Consider the following 18,394-nt stretch of genomic DNA (forward strand, 5'->3'; position numbering starts at 1 on the left):
AAACAGGCTTTAAAAATTACGTGTAGATTTTTAAAAATCGTGATATTTTATAAAATACCGTGTTTATGCGTAAGTCCACGTTTCGATTTATTTATAACTATGACATAATCTCTTCTTTTTTTAGTACTATATTATAGCTGGCGATAGGAAATTAAGCGGAATGTACCTGTGTCGTAATTGACATTGCTACTAATTCTTTGTCAAAACATTTTGAAACTAATTTGACGAAACTTAAAGATTTGCCATCCTGTTTTTGTTACACATGTGAAAGAGATGGGGACCTTTGTTGTTTTTTACTCCTGTCAAATTTATTTATAGATTATATTTAACACATTCGAAATTTCGAGGCTGTCTGACATTAGGTCTTTGATTCGATGATTCCTTCGTAAAGTTAAATTGAATTATAATACCTACATAATATAAATTATTATAATGCATACATATGGGTAGTAACGGATATTTGTTTTGCGGTTTGCAATAAAAACACTGTCTGGATTATTTTTTTTTTCTCTTCATTGCTTGTTATTTAATATCGTTTTTTATTCCAACATAATAGTGATTGTTACAACTGTTATATAATTAATTTATTCAGATATCAAATTAAAACTGAAATATTTAAAAAAATAGTTACCTAAAAATGTTTTATTTAAAAAAGTTAGAACTTTATTATATGTATAATTATTAAATAATTTAAAGCTATATTAAGACTTAGGTTATTTTAGTAACTATATGCAGGTATTTCCTCAACATAATAAACATGATAATACATTTGCTTGACTCACTGATAACGTCATATCAGAATTATTAAATTATTTCAATAGAAATTTGAACCTTATTTTATTACCTTTAAGGTATTTTATCGTGTGTGTAAAATGTGATGGTTCAATAGCATTTAATGTTTTGGTAAACGACTTAATAATCCTATAGTTATGTCATAATTTCGTGGTATTTTAGTATATACTAATAAAGAATATTTTGATCATTATTTGTTTGAAATTCAAAGACGTGTATGAAAAAATACACTTTGTATATACTGTAAAAGCCAGTGAATGGCCTCCTCTCCCTTTTTTACATCTTGTATATAAACGCGCATTCACTATTACATAAATAAGTAATTTGTGTACTTTAGTTAAAACTGGTACAAAAATATTTCTTACCTTACATATTCAATGTTTTAAACAGTTTTCGTTGTCTTTAGTTGTAATTAACGTCATTTTTGCAGTTCATCCTGACCCTAATCTGACTACAATTCTACTTCGATAGTTAGGGAATAGAGAGTGCATTTACGCACACATATGTGCATTATAATATCTCTTACAAATGGCTTGCTTTTGAAATTTGTTGCCGTGACCACAATTCAGTCAGGACTTTATATAAATATATTAATTCTCGGTAACCTTCAATCCTACCTTCAATATCGACAGATTCGTGAAATTGAGTCATATAGTAGATTATTTCATTTCCATATAAGTATCAATTTTATTTAACGAGTACAAATTTATATTCCGCAATGGTAGTGCATTTTTATTACAAGCCACTTTCGTACATAACGTAGCTCATAAAATTATTGTCGAAGGTGTAAATTTTTTATGCTTTACATTATTTATTAATGCAATTTTTATTTCAAGTTACGTTTAATACTTTAGCTGATTAATTATATGGTCTCTGAACCTATATACAAATGTTATTTTTAAATTAAACAGCAGTGTGGAAGGGAAGTGTTAGGTACACTGAAATTGCCGTGAAGCGTAACAAACAAACAAACTCACTTTCGCATTTATACTATTAGTAAGGATTTTGGTGTTAATTTACGATATTATATAATTTACAATATACTAAGGGTTAAGGCATTTTTAAAAACTTAGATTTACTACATTGTAAGTAATATTTTCACCTTGGATTATCACGTATGACCCGTGTAGAATTGTATAAAAATAAAGCAAAGATGATAACAACTACGCGTATAATTGATACTCTATATCCATATATTTAGTTATTGCTTATTTGATAAGATTAAAACGACGAATGAATGACCGACTATTTTAGTGACCGTTCGTGTGGAATTACAACGAATATTCGTTATTTGCGAATTTATTGTTATTTTTGTTGACCAAGTGTCATTAGAACCCACGACTAACAAATAATATTTTGAACAAAAAAAAAAGAGAAATTTGAGGAACACGATCTAGTTTTATTAATATTATAAATGCAAAGTGAATCTAGAACTTAAATCTTTATAAGCTAGACCAAGGAAGCAGTCCATAAATCCAAATAATCTTAAATTAATCAATTAATTCTTTAAATTATCTTCTTAATCTTTAATTAATTAATAATATTATTAAATTTAATTTATATCGTACGAAGCAACAGACAGTTTATAATGAACACGAAACCATTAAAAGCCTTACTCACTTGAATGAGATAGATTCAGTTAAAGAGAATGCAACAAATTATTTTGAGTGATAACATTAAACATACTCAAATTAATAACAAGATATAAGAGAGTCAGCGTTCATAATGAAACGTAAACATATGAGAATGAGAGCAAATATTGATTATATCGAAAAACTTGACATCGATTCAAATGTTTTTGTTACAACTTTCATTGCTCGAAGCTTTGAAACCAGCTTAGTTGATCCACAAGCCTCGTTATGTGGAAAACGATTGAGTTCAATTGGAATTAATGAGGGATCAGAAAAATTGGTTACAAAGTTAACCCGAAATAACATAAATTCATTTTTTATATATATGCGTAGTTTTTCAGTATTACTTTACTAACTTATGATGTATTGACTATAATTATTAAAACAAAATTAACTACTAAATTTATTGCCTATAGAAGTTTATATTGGAAAAATGTCAATTTATTTAGACTTTCCTTGAAAACGAAAGTGAAAATACTCTATGTATCCATTATATTGAATTCATTAGCAGTGTGTTCTGTCAATTTCGAAATTTATAAGAATCACTAGATAGTGGAGTGATCGACCCGTTTGTATTTACTCATTTTAGAGTATATGTAACACTTAAAAATAACAAATCCGTAATACGTGCGAATAGTTCCTTTTTCTATACCTACCATGAAAAACAAAAAGTTTTAGTAATTGCAATTATATAGGACGGTTGATGGATATTCTTAATGAGTTTTGTATTTTATTTTTGAACAAAAAAATATCAAGTTTTTCCTGACAAAGGCTTATGTTGTTGAACTCGTATTTTAGTTTTGAAACCTTACCCTACAATGTCATCTGTTATGCCGAACTGTTCATTGAACCTTGTGCTATCGTATACGGGTCTCATGACTACATATAATACTTGTAAATGATATATTTTTACCCCTTTTTTAATGGATGTTTAAGGAAATTTAATTGATTTAGTGCGATGTGAAATAAAACGATCGATTTTTTTTTTCTGTAATGAGTCATGACAAAAATACGTTAATGACTTCATTAATGCTCATATATTTAATGGAAAGAGATCCATAGGTCATAAATTCCTAATAGACGCAGCATTTAAAAACACCATAACGATTATTGGTGCATGAAATTCTTAAAAACATGAACATGTAGAAAATGAACAGTTACATTCGTACCGAATCTGATATCGAAAATATTTCATGCGTTAGTGATTCGTTGCACGCATAGTTTTAATTCATTGATCTCTCGTCTACTTTATAAGACATCTATATTTAAAAAAAGAATTGTCATATTTATATTTAGAATTACCTTTTTTGTTTCAATTTCCCGTATAACCAGTATTCGCTGAAAACAACCATAAAATTTACCTAACCTAGATGCAACCAATCGCGTGAATACCAGTGAATGCATGTATGATTTAATAGCGTTTTAGAACTACATATTTCTGTATTTTGCATACATTAGCCAAAGATCTTCACTACGCTGCATGTGCCCAAAATACTAATTTAAATACTGCGTCCCAATTTTCCGCGTCAAGTCGTCCAACAGATTTGTACTTAGAGATTATGCGTAGCTATCCCGTTAGGAACCGGTCTGTGTCGTGAATGCCTCGCGTTCCTTGCATTACTCGCGTTTTATTTGCCCTTATCTCTTCCTTAGGTTTCAGACGCATCTGTTAATTTATTTTTGTCACTGTTCCACTTATCTTCGACTGGTAATCGATGTCTCTTCCTATGTTTTCTAAAACTGTCAAAATGTGTGTCTGTGAATGAAATGGTTTATTTTAACATTAAATCAATATTACTATTATATGATATATCAGTCATTACTGATTTTTTTTAAAGATTTTTTTTTATTTTGAAGTTATAATAAATCATTAAAAGAGTCCATATTACTTTCTTCGTTACATTAAACATATTTCTTATGAATGAAATTTCCAAAGCAAATTCTTGTGATAGAATTAAGGAATCTTCTACAGATTGGTTAATATTTTCATCTAGTTTAACCTTTGCGGGTTAACGTTCTCAATTTCACTATTTCTGGCGCTATAGTCTTTTGTTTTCTTGTCTCAAGGATAATTGAATCGAATTTGAATATAGTTAATTTACTTAAAACGAAACGCGTCATTACCGTTAAATTGGCGACGCTAAATCCTTTGTCACATAAATACTTTATATAAAAAGACATTTTTCGATATGGTAAATATTTTTCTATATTCAATAATAAGTAATTCATTCTTTTAATACGTTTCAGCTCATTTGTATTTTTAAGAATTCGAAATGATAATATGTTTTGTCAATAACATGTTTGCTTTTATTATTCATATATTTCATTTTTACTGGTGGTAGGGCTTTGTGCAAGCTCGTCTGGGTAGGTACCACCCACTCATCAGATATTCTACCGCAAAACAGCAATACTTGATATTGTTGTGTTCCGGTTTGAAGGGTGAGTGAGCCAGTGTAATTACAGGCACAAGGGACATAAAATCTTAGTTCCCAAGGTTGGTGGCGCATTGGATATGTAAGCGATGGTTGACATTTCTTACAATGCTAATGTCTAAGAGCGTTGGTGACCACTTACCATCAGGTGGCCCATATGCTCGTCCGCCTTCCTATTCTATAAAAAAAAAAAAAACGTTTTATAATAGAAGATATGAGATCATTTTTTTACCTTGTTCAATTTGTGGTGTTAACTTCAAGTTTAATTGACACTATAGACTTGTATAATTCAAAAGCGCTTCAAGCTGCTTGAATCAAGTTTATTTTAGTTGGAACAGACTATTTAAGTTTCATTACGGAATTTTATTTCGTGTATCTTTTGGATATACTTAAAGGCGATCAGCGAGATGTTTTGTTCAAATGAATCCAATGATGAATTATATTTGATATGTATGCGTGGTTCGGTGTTTCGACCATGTCGTAACGGTGAACTCCGGTCAACGTTCAAATAAATCGGATTACAGTACACATCTTCATCACGCACAATGGTCTCTTCTTGAGAAATTAAAATTATTCGCACGATATTTCCTTTATTGTTCCAAACACTTTTCAATAAATATATAAACGGTAAATTATAATTTATTTGCATCGGAATAAAGTTCAAATTTGAATATAGGTATTTATTTATTATTCTTACTTCGTTCTAGAGTAGGTTGCCGGTGTCAGATTATTGGAACAAGCTATCTTTTTGCTTCGCTCATCTTAACTTATCTTTGCCATGCTCTTAATATTCGCAATAGTTTATTTGAAGAAGTCTATGAAAGTTTTCAATGCATGACAGTATATTTTTGGCTTAGCTCAAAAAATGCTTGTTCCGACTCGTTAGCAAGAATCACGACCGTACAAGATTTAAATTTTGCGAGCGTCCCGTTTATTAACATTTTTTCATTGACAACGAATGTTAGAATATAAGTTAATTTAAACGAATGGAAAAAACGTTGTATTCATTTATTTTTAATCAAAAACACAAGTTCATATATTGGGTATAATAAAACCGAAGTTAAAGCAAATAAAACTAAATACATATGTATACATATATAATACTACTATACATATAACAGCGTCTAAAGTAATAGATGTCATAATATAAGTTCTTAGCTTAGTAGTAATCATTTTTCGCAATTCTTTTACTTCAATTTAAGGTGGAATATATTTTATCTTTAAAAATCGAAACATTTTCAATGAATAACGTTGACGTTTATATTTTTTTATTAAAAGTAAAATACATCTTTCTGGATTGCAAAATAGCTTTGTTCAATGTTTCCGCCAAAGTATTTGCGAGCACGGATTGTGTTCAAATAAATTCGGCACACGATCGATATTTTTTGTGTTTCATATGAGTAATGTTATTAGACGTTGGTACGTTGACCCGTCATTTGGTTAGCGACAGTTGTCTGGGCAATAATTAATTCATTGGCACTGTTTAGTATTGAGAAAATGGATCTCTTTCAATTATTTCTTGTAGTATATTTTTAACGTTACTACTAGTCATTTGAAATTTTAAATTGTAAAATAACAGTTTGTCATTGATATTCTTATATCGTTAACGTCTACTTAAGGAAAGGGCTTTGTGTAAGTCGCAAGTTTTGAGGAGCTTCATTCTACCACGAAATATCAATACTTAGTGTTGTTGTATTCAGGTTTAAGAAAATATAATTACAGGCATAAGACATCTTAGTATACACGATGAGTGGTACGTTGGAAATTTTCAGAATGGTTATAATTGTAGTGTCAATGTCTACGCGAGGTGGTGTTTATTTATTATTAGGTGGCCCATTAGCCCTGCCTACCTTTCTATATTTACCATTACATTTATCACCATTTAACATTGGTATTAACTTTAATGAAAAAAAATTTATTACTAGTACTTTACAAAATTAATTAAAATATATGTGAAAGTTCCACCAAAATCAGTCAACTAATCTCTTAGATGATAAATATAACAGGCAAACAATTAAAAGATATTCAATCAACATCTATCATTCATTATTAGAACGGTAACAGTTATACAAAAACAGGTCAATTTTGATACTTGCATTCGTGAAACTTCTATGTATGTATCAAGACATTCATTTCACGCTAAAACGCGTGCACATCAAAACTTTTTATAGTATGATATGTAAATTTAATTTGACATTTAACATGTCAGATGTCACTTTCGATATCGTCCCAGATTAATCATTTTGTCAAACATATTTTACAATATAGAACACTTTTTATTTTTTTGTTTTGTCAACTTAACAATTACCTACAGGCGCAAATCCAAAGTTAACACTTTATTTTTGCCCGTGTTCTGGGAACTTTGTCTTTAATTTTTACATAAATTTGAAGTAAAGTGTGAAGTAAAGTGGAAGTTAATAATACATCTAAAAAATACAATAGTTGTCTGTTGATTAAAAAAGTAGACACGTTTTTAATTTTTCTGGTAGTCTTTCGGATTCTTTTTTTTTTAAATAATATTTAGTTAAGAAAAATATGAATGCATTAATATGGATAGTTAATCACGCGAGTAACTGCTTGTTTTAAATACAATATACAAAGTTAGCTTGTAAATTATATTTGTATAAACGTTGTACAAACGTTTGTTGAACATAAACCAGTGGGTCGGTTAACTGATACAATACAAATATCAGCTATTATTTGTTAGGAGGTAAGTCATATAGTCTTTATGACTACCGACAAACGCACTGTTAGTTCATTTTTGCCACGTTTGTAAAGTATACCTATTGAATATCCAAATTATTAGAATTTGAGAAAAATATATCATTACTTGTTACTTTATTGTCACGTAAACGATGCCATGATGCCCTTTAAAAAGAAGCTTAATATACCACTTGGTAATAAGGCCCAGTGCTAGCCCGTCTGTATACCACCCAAACTAGCAACTAAACAGCAATAAATATTGTTGTACCTTCTAAGGCACAAGGGACATAACATCCTAGCGCATTAAACTGAAAAAAACCACGCTGCTCTAATGGTGATAGAATTTTCTGATGTTTTCCTTCACTGCCGAACACCGATTGAAATATTAACTCAAATTAACCACATGAAACGGATGCAAATCGATACGATAAGCTAAGATCCACTTTTTATCATGTTTTATGTTGCCATTTTATGTGCTTTGTGAACATATACGAGTACTCCTAGTTCATTCAACATTTCTATATGATGTACTTGTGTAGAAAACGCTGAATTTATAAATACCACGTAGTTCTATTGTTCATAAAGGATAAGATACGATCAAACAAGTAAATTCATTGAATGTTTCAAATATTCAATAATAGTTTCATATTAAATAATAGTTTCAAATCTTCGGAACAACTGTCAATTGTTTATTTCTTAAATTTGAACTTCCTCCTTCTCAATGTATTTCTACACGATCAAAAGATACAATTACAGACGAGTCCCCTCGAAAAGATCTTACGTCTGTACCTTATTGTACCCTAAAACATCACCAACAGAAGACAATAATTGAAACAAGTTTGCAGACAATAAAACGAATCCACCTCAGACTACATTTTGCGGACCCCAGTTAGGCTCAGACTTAGCCAAGGTCACGTGACCTTCGCTTAAAAATACAAGTCGTGGGAAATTTAGCACAATGGTTACATAAGTGCTTCCAATGTGAGCGTAAATTTGACAGAAGTACAAACGATTGGTGGATTTCGTCGGCCATTTTTAATTCGTACCTTAACAGATTAATCTCACGTGCACGTTGTTTAAGCGAGAACTTTTTAACGCAAAAATGTCACTTCATTTTTAATTTGTGTTATTATCTCTAGACCTTTATCGCGTAAGTGATCATATGCAAATCGTACATTAAAATATACTTAATTATCAATCTAATCAAAGCCAGTTATTAGTGCAAATATTCGTGCAAACATTTCGTTGACCTTCACAAACTACGCAAAACCGGCACGCGATCGAAATGATACAATAAATAAAAAAATATTCGTGTTACTATATTTTTAAATGACTAAGATGGACAAACCTGAAATAACAAGATTGTCTTTGGTCAATTATACCATAGAGACATAATCAGGAATATATCACAACATTTCAAAGTGCTATAGGTATATGTATATTTCAAATATGTCTCTTTTGATAATTTGCCTTTGTTTAAATAAAGAGGTAATATTTTTGGTTATGTAATATATGTATGTGTGCGTGTCTGGAACACATACATATATTCGTGTAACGAATCTAAGGGTATATTGTACGATATATATCTTAGTTTAGCTTCTTTATAATGATCGTTATCAGTTTCGACGTAAATTTGAACCACGAAATTCGTCAAACCGTCTCGTTGATAATAAGACCATGCCGGATATTGTGCGATCTAGATAAAGTAAATCCGATTCGTAATCCAGATAAAAATAATATTAGATCACGTGTTAACTATATTAATTGCATTTTTAATCTATATTTTATTTTTTATCTTATCGATTTTCGAAGAATCGAATTGCTGTTATGAATTTAATGAACAAATTCATAAGCATCACAAAAGATAATGTTTTATAAATAAATTGCATAATATTTAAAAGTAGTTGTAATGTAGTATTAGAATTATAAAGTCACATACCAGTAACAATCCTCGAATATATTTTGAATAAGAGTCCAAGCTCATATTACGAACTCGACAAAAAAATGCGAAAAATTTATAAAAATTTTAGTTTTTTTTTCATGAATTTTTTTCGCAAGTAAGAATACAAAATGCATCTAACAGACGTTTACCGATTTCGAAACAATTTTTCAATTAGTGATCCTTGTTTGAGCGGTGAATTTGATTAAAAGATTGCTGGCATCGATTTGGAGATACTCCTCATCTTAAACAATATTCGGAGACCGTTATTCATTTCGATGGATGCTACAAAGCTATTCACGATATAATTCAGTTTTGTATGCTGATAAAGGCTTAAAGACATTCATTCTCAATCAGACATATTATAGTCACTTACTTGAGAACAGAGGTTACATACAATACAATTAAACTCGCCATTCCATCTTAAGTTAATTATTAATCTTTTAGGTAGTTAGGAGTTAATAAATTTAATAGGTGGGTATTTTTAGTTATTTTTATACATATACTTACGAAATTTACACAGTCAAAAATTAAATTACAAATAGAATAATAAATAAAACCAAAACAAAACATGAAATACTATAAAAAATAGGCTGATTAATTAAAGTTGATAAAATGTCGAAATAAGGTCCTAATACCGACAGCGATAATTATTAATTGCCAAGAATTGTGTATATTGAAGTTGTACTGTACTATTCTTCATTCTGATGAAATGATAATTTTATGGATGATGATCTCAAAGGAGACTAGCCTTATTTATAAAATTTATTTAGCAGTTGATTAATAAAATAAATGCTGTCTTCTTTCGACTGTAAAATCAATGCAAGCAATGTTTATAAGTAAGGTCGATAATGATTAATCTTTATTTCAATTTTTTTTTTTTATTCAGACGAAGATTTATTTTTAATTAAAGAACATTTTAATCGGTATTTAATTTTTTAATCATATTTTTCGAATCGATTCATTAGGTTCGGTTATTTCAACATTTGAATATTAATGACGATATTTTTATACCTTGACCTTGTCTGAGAAGGTCGATCGATGTTTTCTTTTAATCTAGATCTGATTTACGTATCAATATTTCATCTTCTTTGATTATCTTTTTGGTGATAATATATATATTTTTTTAAATTATACAAAAGCAAAGGTCGTTTTCAACGTTTTAATTAAGAATATCGATATAACGATCATGATTTACGATATTTAAACTATTATTTCTAAAAAATTTAATCACTCGCAAAATTAAGGATATTTTGTACATGTGTGTGGCGCTAGCATTATCCAAAATATATCGTGTCTTAACGTGCCCTTGAACGATGTCGCCTTCAGATATATATGTGAGGATCTCAGGTAGTTTAGAACTTGACCGGACAGGTTTAATTTTTATCATTCCTCGTATATTCACGTACTAAAAATACGCATACCACACAAACGTGCTTTTCTCTTGCTCTTTTGGGTACATCATCATCATCATCAACAGCCAATCATTGTTCACTGCTGAACATAGGCCTCTCCCAACCTCTTTTGGGTACAAACCAGTTACATATATACAGGTTTAGATATCAGATAATATAATTAAATATAGTTAAACGTTAATAAAGGAAATAGTATGAAGAAAAACTTTTCAATCAAAATTTACAGAAAAGAATGTTTTCACTGTTCCCTGAGATGTTAAAAAGACAGCCGGATACAAATATAACGAATTACAATACTTGTAAGCAAACTCTAAACTAAAATAGTTTGACAGAGTTAAAAATATATATCTCATGTGTGGGGTTAAAATGCAGTGATTCATTTGGATTTGACGAGCCGGTTGGCGTGGTTGGTAGATACTTGCCTTTTCACGCCGAAGGTTGTGGGTTCGATTCCCACCCAGGATAGACATTTATGTGCGTGAACATGTCTGTTTGTCCTGAGACTGGGTGTAATTATCTATATAAGTATGTATTTACAAAAGAAAAGTAGTATATGTAGTAAATCAGTTGTCTGGTTTCCATAGCACAAGCTTTGTACAAGCTTAATTTGGGATCAGATGGCCGTGCGTGAAAAATGTCCCAGGCTATTATTATTATTATTATTATAACTATATCTATCAAATTACGGTCGCAATTTTGTAGTGATTTGTAGAAAAAAAACATAACAGATGTTCATTCTTCATTCAGACTTCGTTAATGCTAGCTATAAGACTAATAGATATTATGACTCGAAAATCATTGGAAATCTTTTTTTAAAATGTATTTTTATAAAGATTTTAAAATCATAATAAGTTGAGTAGCTAGGTAAATAAATAACAAAAAAATAAATGGAGTGTCTTCTGAAGTTTCTCCGATGATGCAATTTTTAATCATCATAAATTGCAAAACATTTTTAAAACTTGAGATTACTAGCACACCTTTGGGTCGTGGCGCATACGATGCAAGGAGGTTCGTACTTCTTGCAGTATGGGCGGTCGTGATGAATTCCAATCAGAACCAATAAATTAAATAGAATTAAAAACTTTTGTCGTAACAATTAAAGCGTATTAAAATATAAAGTTTTCCACGTATTCAATGTTTTATTGCGACATATAAAATTAATTCGACTGTTCTTGTTTACAAAAACGGTATTTATGTCGATAATGGGCAAAGAATTACCCAAATTCTCGTTCCCAAACCTCTATTATTTCTTAACCTCCGAAACGTTTAAAACATGACTCATTATGAGGCAATTTAAAACGTAAACGCGTTTTTCAATTACATTGTTCGTCTCCAGGTTTCCATAGTTTCGTTATTTACACAAGTGTACACGAAGCCTTATGTGAAAACAATGACTCAGTGAACGGCCGATCGTGAAACGAAAAACGACATTAAAAATATAACATTCGAAATTCAAAAGAAAGTAACCGAACATTCCATACAACTAACGCATAACCAATAAAAGTTGCCATATTAACATATAACAAGCTTTTGTAATTATAGTTAAAACGAAAAGTTCTGAGTAATCGCGGATAATTTAAGTAAGAAAAAATTGTGTCAAGAGCAAGAAGTGTGTGTCAAGGGGTCTCAACTTTCCTTTTGCGGAGTTGACTGGATGACATCGACAATAAAATAGTGGTGAATCGTTTAAAAGTGACCTCCGTTACTACACGGGTTTGTGAAGCGATTTTGGCGGATCTCTTCATAATACCTCGTGTTCGCACCGCGGCAGGTTATAAATAACCCAAAATTAATTTAAAAAACCGCTGACCCCTTAAACGACCCTAAAACGAAAAGTGTTCGAAATTTAAAAGTGCTATGAAGTGTTGATATGTCGACGCAAGCGTATTACAAGGAGCGCCTCGGGTTCGACCCGCAGGAGGCTATGCAAGATGGCGTTAACGGCGGCTACTACGACGGCCCTCACCAGCCGAAACGTCACCGTGGTGACGTCAAGGAGTCCCACGATCAAGTTTACGAGGAAAATTTGACTAAATTCAAAGGTACAACTTGTTGGGAGTTCTTTATACAGCAGTCAGGTTCGTGGTGGTGGGTTATAGAGAATGCGTGTGTTATACGTTTGTCACGCACTGATACAATAACAATTGTTTTGTTTTCGTTTTAAATAACTCTAGGTGTTTTGTTTACGAATAGCGTTTAATGAATAGCAATAACATAAATACATAAACAATGTTTGATAAATTGTTTTTATTATTATAATTATTGGAATATACGTAATTAATTATATATTTTCTAGTTAAATCTATAATTAAAGGACATTACAACTGCTGTTCATATATATAGTTCTAAATACACGATATATAAATTAATTAAAAATATTTATGATAACAATTGGAATTTCGATTTCTCGCTTTAATAAAGTGCAGACACACGCAGCTTGCGCAAGTTGCAATGTAAAAATATCTGATGTCAATTTTTGGTTATTTTGTCTTTGAGCTAGAGATGGCAACGTAATATATCAATGAAAACAAAAATATAATACAGACAATAGAATGATAATAAGCGATTGTCTATGGTCATAATTTAGTATGAATATAAACTTGACATTATTAAATACGACAAAAGTATTACGTTATTTAAAATAACGAGTTAAATAACCGGTTGTGTGAGAATTATAACGATATTTCCTATGTTGATAACGGAATGATATTAGCATATATAATTTGTTTTACTTTACCCGTGTAAGCTTTTAATTTTATTTAAAAAAATACTAATCGATGTTGTGAGTGTTCGAAAATTAAATAACGTTTTATTTATTGCCAATAATAAAAATGAGTTATGTTTTTTTTTTATCTTTAACGTAATTGCCAGATATATTTATTGACTTTGAAATAAAACAAGATAAATAATAAAGTTGCGTATGTATGTATTTTTCTCTCATAATTAAAAGTTTAGTTTCGCTTGTGTTGATATAATTTTAACGGCAATGATTGTTGTGTCTGATTACCAGTCTAGAATATATGTATGTGTATTACAATAATTGGTACGAAAAAGGTAACATATGAATTATACTAGCCGGCTACAAGTGTTAAGTGTGAGACGGTTGCTTATATAGTTTTAGATAAGGCGATGTTTTGTTTAATAGATAAAAGCGAACGGTTTTTTTGTCTACTTCCGCGTTGACAGGTTCAATGACTTTTTACTTAAATAAAAAAGGATTGCATCGAGAACACATTATATTATTATCTAAGTTACAATATTTTTTTCTCATACATTAATATTATTATTCTGTTTTCTTATGATACATTTTGAAATTAGTATTAATTATTTGAAATAATAATGTATAAAGTAATATAAAATACGTATCGAATCATATTTATACACAAACGATCTTTTATATTTCAATGTTAATAAAATAACTCGCACAAACAATTGATATGATTAAACGGCTACTGGTGGTAGGGCTTTGAGCAAGCTCGTCTGGGTAGGTACCACCCACTCATCAGATATTCTACCGCAAAACAGCAGTACTTGGTATTGTTGTGTTCCGGTTTGAAGGGTGAGTGCGCCAGTGTAATCACGGGCACAAGGGACATAAAATCTTAGTTCCCAAGGTTGGTGGCGCTTTGGCTATGTAAGCGATGGTTTACTTTTCTTGCAATGCCAATGTCTAAGGGCGTTTGGTGACCACTTACCATCAGGTGGCCCCTTCCTATTCTATAAATAAAAAAAACGACATACATTACTGCAAATCGTATATATTGAATGTGAAGAAAAACGTTTATTAGGTCGTGTATCGAATAATTCGATTCTTAACTTCATTTCAATAACGATGACTGACACTTGCGATGTCAATTTTATTTATTGTGTTATGTCAATTGTGTTATGACGATATATTCAATGAAAAATTAACTAGATACATGTACATATGTATATTATATAGTGCAGTTTGCTTTAGAAATAAAAGAAAAAACATAATTAAATTATTTTACTGCTATGATAAATATAAACGCTACTCATACTAATAATACGAAGATGTATGTACATACATAGTAATACACATTATTTCGTGTTTAACTTTTTCTCTCTAAGTTATTTCTTTTTTAGTTTAATTGTGAAAACAAAATCTTCATTTATTTATGTATTATGCTATTAGTTATGTTTTCACATGTATATTTTTTATATTATCGTTTTGCATAGCAAAGACAGCCTAAAAAACAATGAATAATTCACTTAATGTTGCCATCAAGAATAACTACACATTTATTCGTACAAAATACTAAATGAACGACACTTATAAATCGTTACAATATAAAATTATAACATTTGTTTCTGTTTGACTTTGACAGTTACATCATGGGCACGTCAAATGCGGTTTCATTCTATATATTAATTAATTAGATGGCATTTAACGTAATCGACCTCACTGATAGCACCGCAACAGAGCGGTTGATTAGAGCAATCAGCTACAATTGATACTAAAGGCACCGATGGTGCCTTTGTTATATAGTAAACCTTTAACAATTGACTAGTAGAAATTTCTTATGTACAATTCGATTGCTAAAATTGTAATGGATAGTAATGTTCCATTCTGATCTTAATTTTTTTTTTCAAAAGATCGATGTCAAAGGTAGAATGACATAGATTTAATGTTTATACAAAATGTGTCTATTATTTATTAATGCTTACTTATTGGTATATAGTCCTTCCGGCGTATGTATGTATTTTCAAGGCAAGATTGAATAGGTGTCTTCAGTTTTTTTTTTTTTTTTTTATTTATTTATAGAATAGAAAGGCGGACGAGCATATGGGCCACCTGATGGTAAGTGGTCACCAACGCACTTAGACATTGGCATTGTAAGAAATGTCAACCATCGCTTACATATCCAATGCGCCACCAACCTTGGGAACTAAGATTTTATGTCCCTTGTGCCTGTAATTACACTGGCTCAGTCACCCTTCAAACCGGAACACAACAATATCAAGTATTGCTGTTTTGCGGTAGAATATCTGATGAGTGGGTGGTACCTACCCAGACGAGCTTGCACAAAGCCCTACCACCAGTAAAGTGTTCCATCTAAGACTGCATCTGTACTTACTATAAGGTATGAGTGTGGTCAAAGCCGATGTTCAGTAATATAAGGCAATGTGAATGCTATCGCCGGTTCAGAAAAGTGAACATCCAAACTTGAACTGATGAATCTAAGATTTATAAAACATGAAGTGTTCCGTCACTCCCATCATTTATGAACTCACTAAACGTATAATATTTATTTTGCACACAAACATATTTTTACATTTAGCAACAGACTTTAACGTTTAATAATGAACACGGTGTAGGCACTTCATGGATTCAAAAATTTGAATCCTCTTAAAAAATACGTAGCTTTAAACTGATTCAAAATTCGCTACCCAAATACTTTGGTATTGGTGATTGTTATTTTTTTATTTAAAGGTAACATTCAGGTAAATTTTAAAATAAATATAAATATGTATGTGTAAATTGTAAATAATCCTCGTATATCAATAGAAGATATCGTGAGGCTTGTCTGTTTGATTTAATTAATAAATAGATCATGTTGTTATGAAACGGTTAACAATGGTTTTTTTTTTTTAATTTTGTTTCTCACTTAGTAACCTTCCTTAATATATATATACATTTATAATGTCACAAAATGTGTTCACTTAAATTATAATAAAACTGGAATTCATTAATGATATTTTAGGAAATTGACAATTAACAAACCTACGTGCGATTAATTAATTACAATGTCACGGTGTTGATAACAATCCTAAATATTTATTTTATTGTATTGTTGAAATAGAAACTGTTAAAAATACTTCATAATAACTCCAACTAAAGTTTTAGATTAAACTGAGTGGTTAAAGCGACCTTACTATTTAGGGCTAGGTTAGGTGAAAGGCAGTGCCTAACTAACATTGTTGTAGTCGGTCTGAATTAGACATTCCAACAATATTCCAACTCAGTGTTGGATTACGTCCTTGATGGATTCCAATCTTGAATACTTGGATAACATTGTTGTCGACGGTTTTGTAATTAAATATTGGATCCAACTTGTTGGAATACCATTTGATAACAACAGTTCTAGCATTTTTGTCTCTCTTATCACACCGTTATCTTTGAATACATTGAGCGGCTTGCTATTAGCATAGATAGCTAATGTTACCATAAAAAGTATTCCATCCACGTTGATAAGAAATTCCTACTAGTTTATACAAGTAGGTACGTGTCTAATGTTATTATTGTTATTGTTTTATTATTTATTTTTGTTTTATTAAGTGGTACTGGTGGTAGGGCTTTGTGCAAGCTCGTCTGGGTAGCTACCACCCACTCATCAGATATTCTACCGCAAAACAGCAATACTTGATATTGTTGTGTTCCGGTTTGAAGGGTGAGTGAGCCAGTGTAATTACAGGCACAAGGGACATAAAATCTTAGTTCCCAAGGTTGGTGGCGCATTGGATATGTAAGCGATGGTTGACATTTCTTACAATGCCAATGTCTAAGAGCGTTGGTGACCACTTACCATCAGGTGGCCCATATGCTCGTCCGCCTTCCTTTTCTATAAAAAAAAAAAAAAAAGTAGACGTCTAAACGAACTATCTGATGATATGTGGTCACCAGCGCCCATAGACATTGACGTCTTTAGCAATATTAACCATTTCTTACATCACTAACTTTGGAAACTAAAATGTTTTGTCCCCTGTGCCTGAAGTCTCACTGGCTAATTCATCCTTGAAACGAGCTTGCACAAAGCCTACCAAGTATATTCCACGTGTAATTTAAATACTCAAAAAGTCATAAAAATATTGTATAATTTTCAAATAAATGAATGAAGTCTATTGTAAAAAAAATTGTCGCGATTTAAGTATAAAAAAATGGTAACAAGTTTAATGGTGGCAGCTACTTTCGTAAATGTATATAACTGCAAAATAGTAACTACTAGTTTCTTGTTAGTACTTTTCAACGAGAAGTCAACATTACGAATCGGTTGCTACTGCGACATGAAGTAGTAGAATATTTATAATTCTGCTTAATATATATTTTTAAATTATAGTACGCAAAGCTAAGAACGCAAAATTTAAAATATAATTTGCTTTCTTTAATATTCTCCTAAAGCCGATATGGCCTAGTGGCTAGAACGCGTGAATCTTAACCGATGATCGTGAGCTCTAACCCGGGCAAGCACCACTGATTTTTCATGTGCTTAATTTGTGTTTATAATTCATCTCGTGCTTGACGGTGAAGGAAAACATCGTGAGGATGAAATTAGACACATGCAGGTTGCATGTGTCTAATTTCATTGAAATTCTGCCACATGTGCATTCTACCAACCCGTATTGGAGCAGCGTGGTGGAATAAGCTCCAAACCTTCTCCTCAAAAAGGAGAAGAGGCCTTAGCCCAGCAGTGAGACATTTACAGGCTACTACTGGACTGTAATGTTCTCCTAACCGTGGGA

At 30.9% G+C, this 18,394-nt stretch overlaps 1 protein-coding gene across 7 annotated transcripts in view; it reads left to right on the plus strand.

The window, feature by feature from the left end:
* LOC126777145 (microtubule-actin cross-linking factor 1) overlaps nucleotides 1-18,394 on the plus strand; it is a 266,118-nt gene that overhangs the window by 93,430 nt on the left and 154,294 nt on the right. For 3 of the 7 annotated variants that reach the window (XM_050500057.1, XM_050500043.1, XM_050500055.1), the window contains exon 2: nucleotides 12,249-12,990. The exons of 1 other annotated variant lie outside the window; for it this stretch is intronic. In XM_050500057.1, coding sequence (XP_050356014.1) covers nucleotides 12,783-12,990 — 208 coding nt within the window. In that variant the 5' untranslated portion in view covers nucleotides 12,249-12,782. The remainder of the gene's footprint in view (nucleotides 1-12,248; nucleotides 12,991-18,394) is intronic. 3 more of the 7 variants (XM_050500044.1, XM_050500056.1, XM_050500058.1) reach the window with 1 other exon arrangement.

The sequence above is a fragment of the Nymphalis io genome, chromosome 22 (assembly GCF_905147045.1).
Source record: "Nymphalis io chromosome 22, ilAglIoxx1.1, whole genome shotgun sequence".
Classification (NCBI taxonomy): domain Eukaryota; kingdom Metazoa; phylum Arthropoda; class Insecta; order Lepidoptera; family Nymphalidae; genus Nymphalis; species Nymphalis io.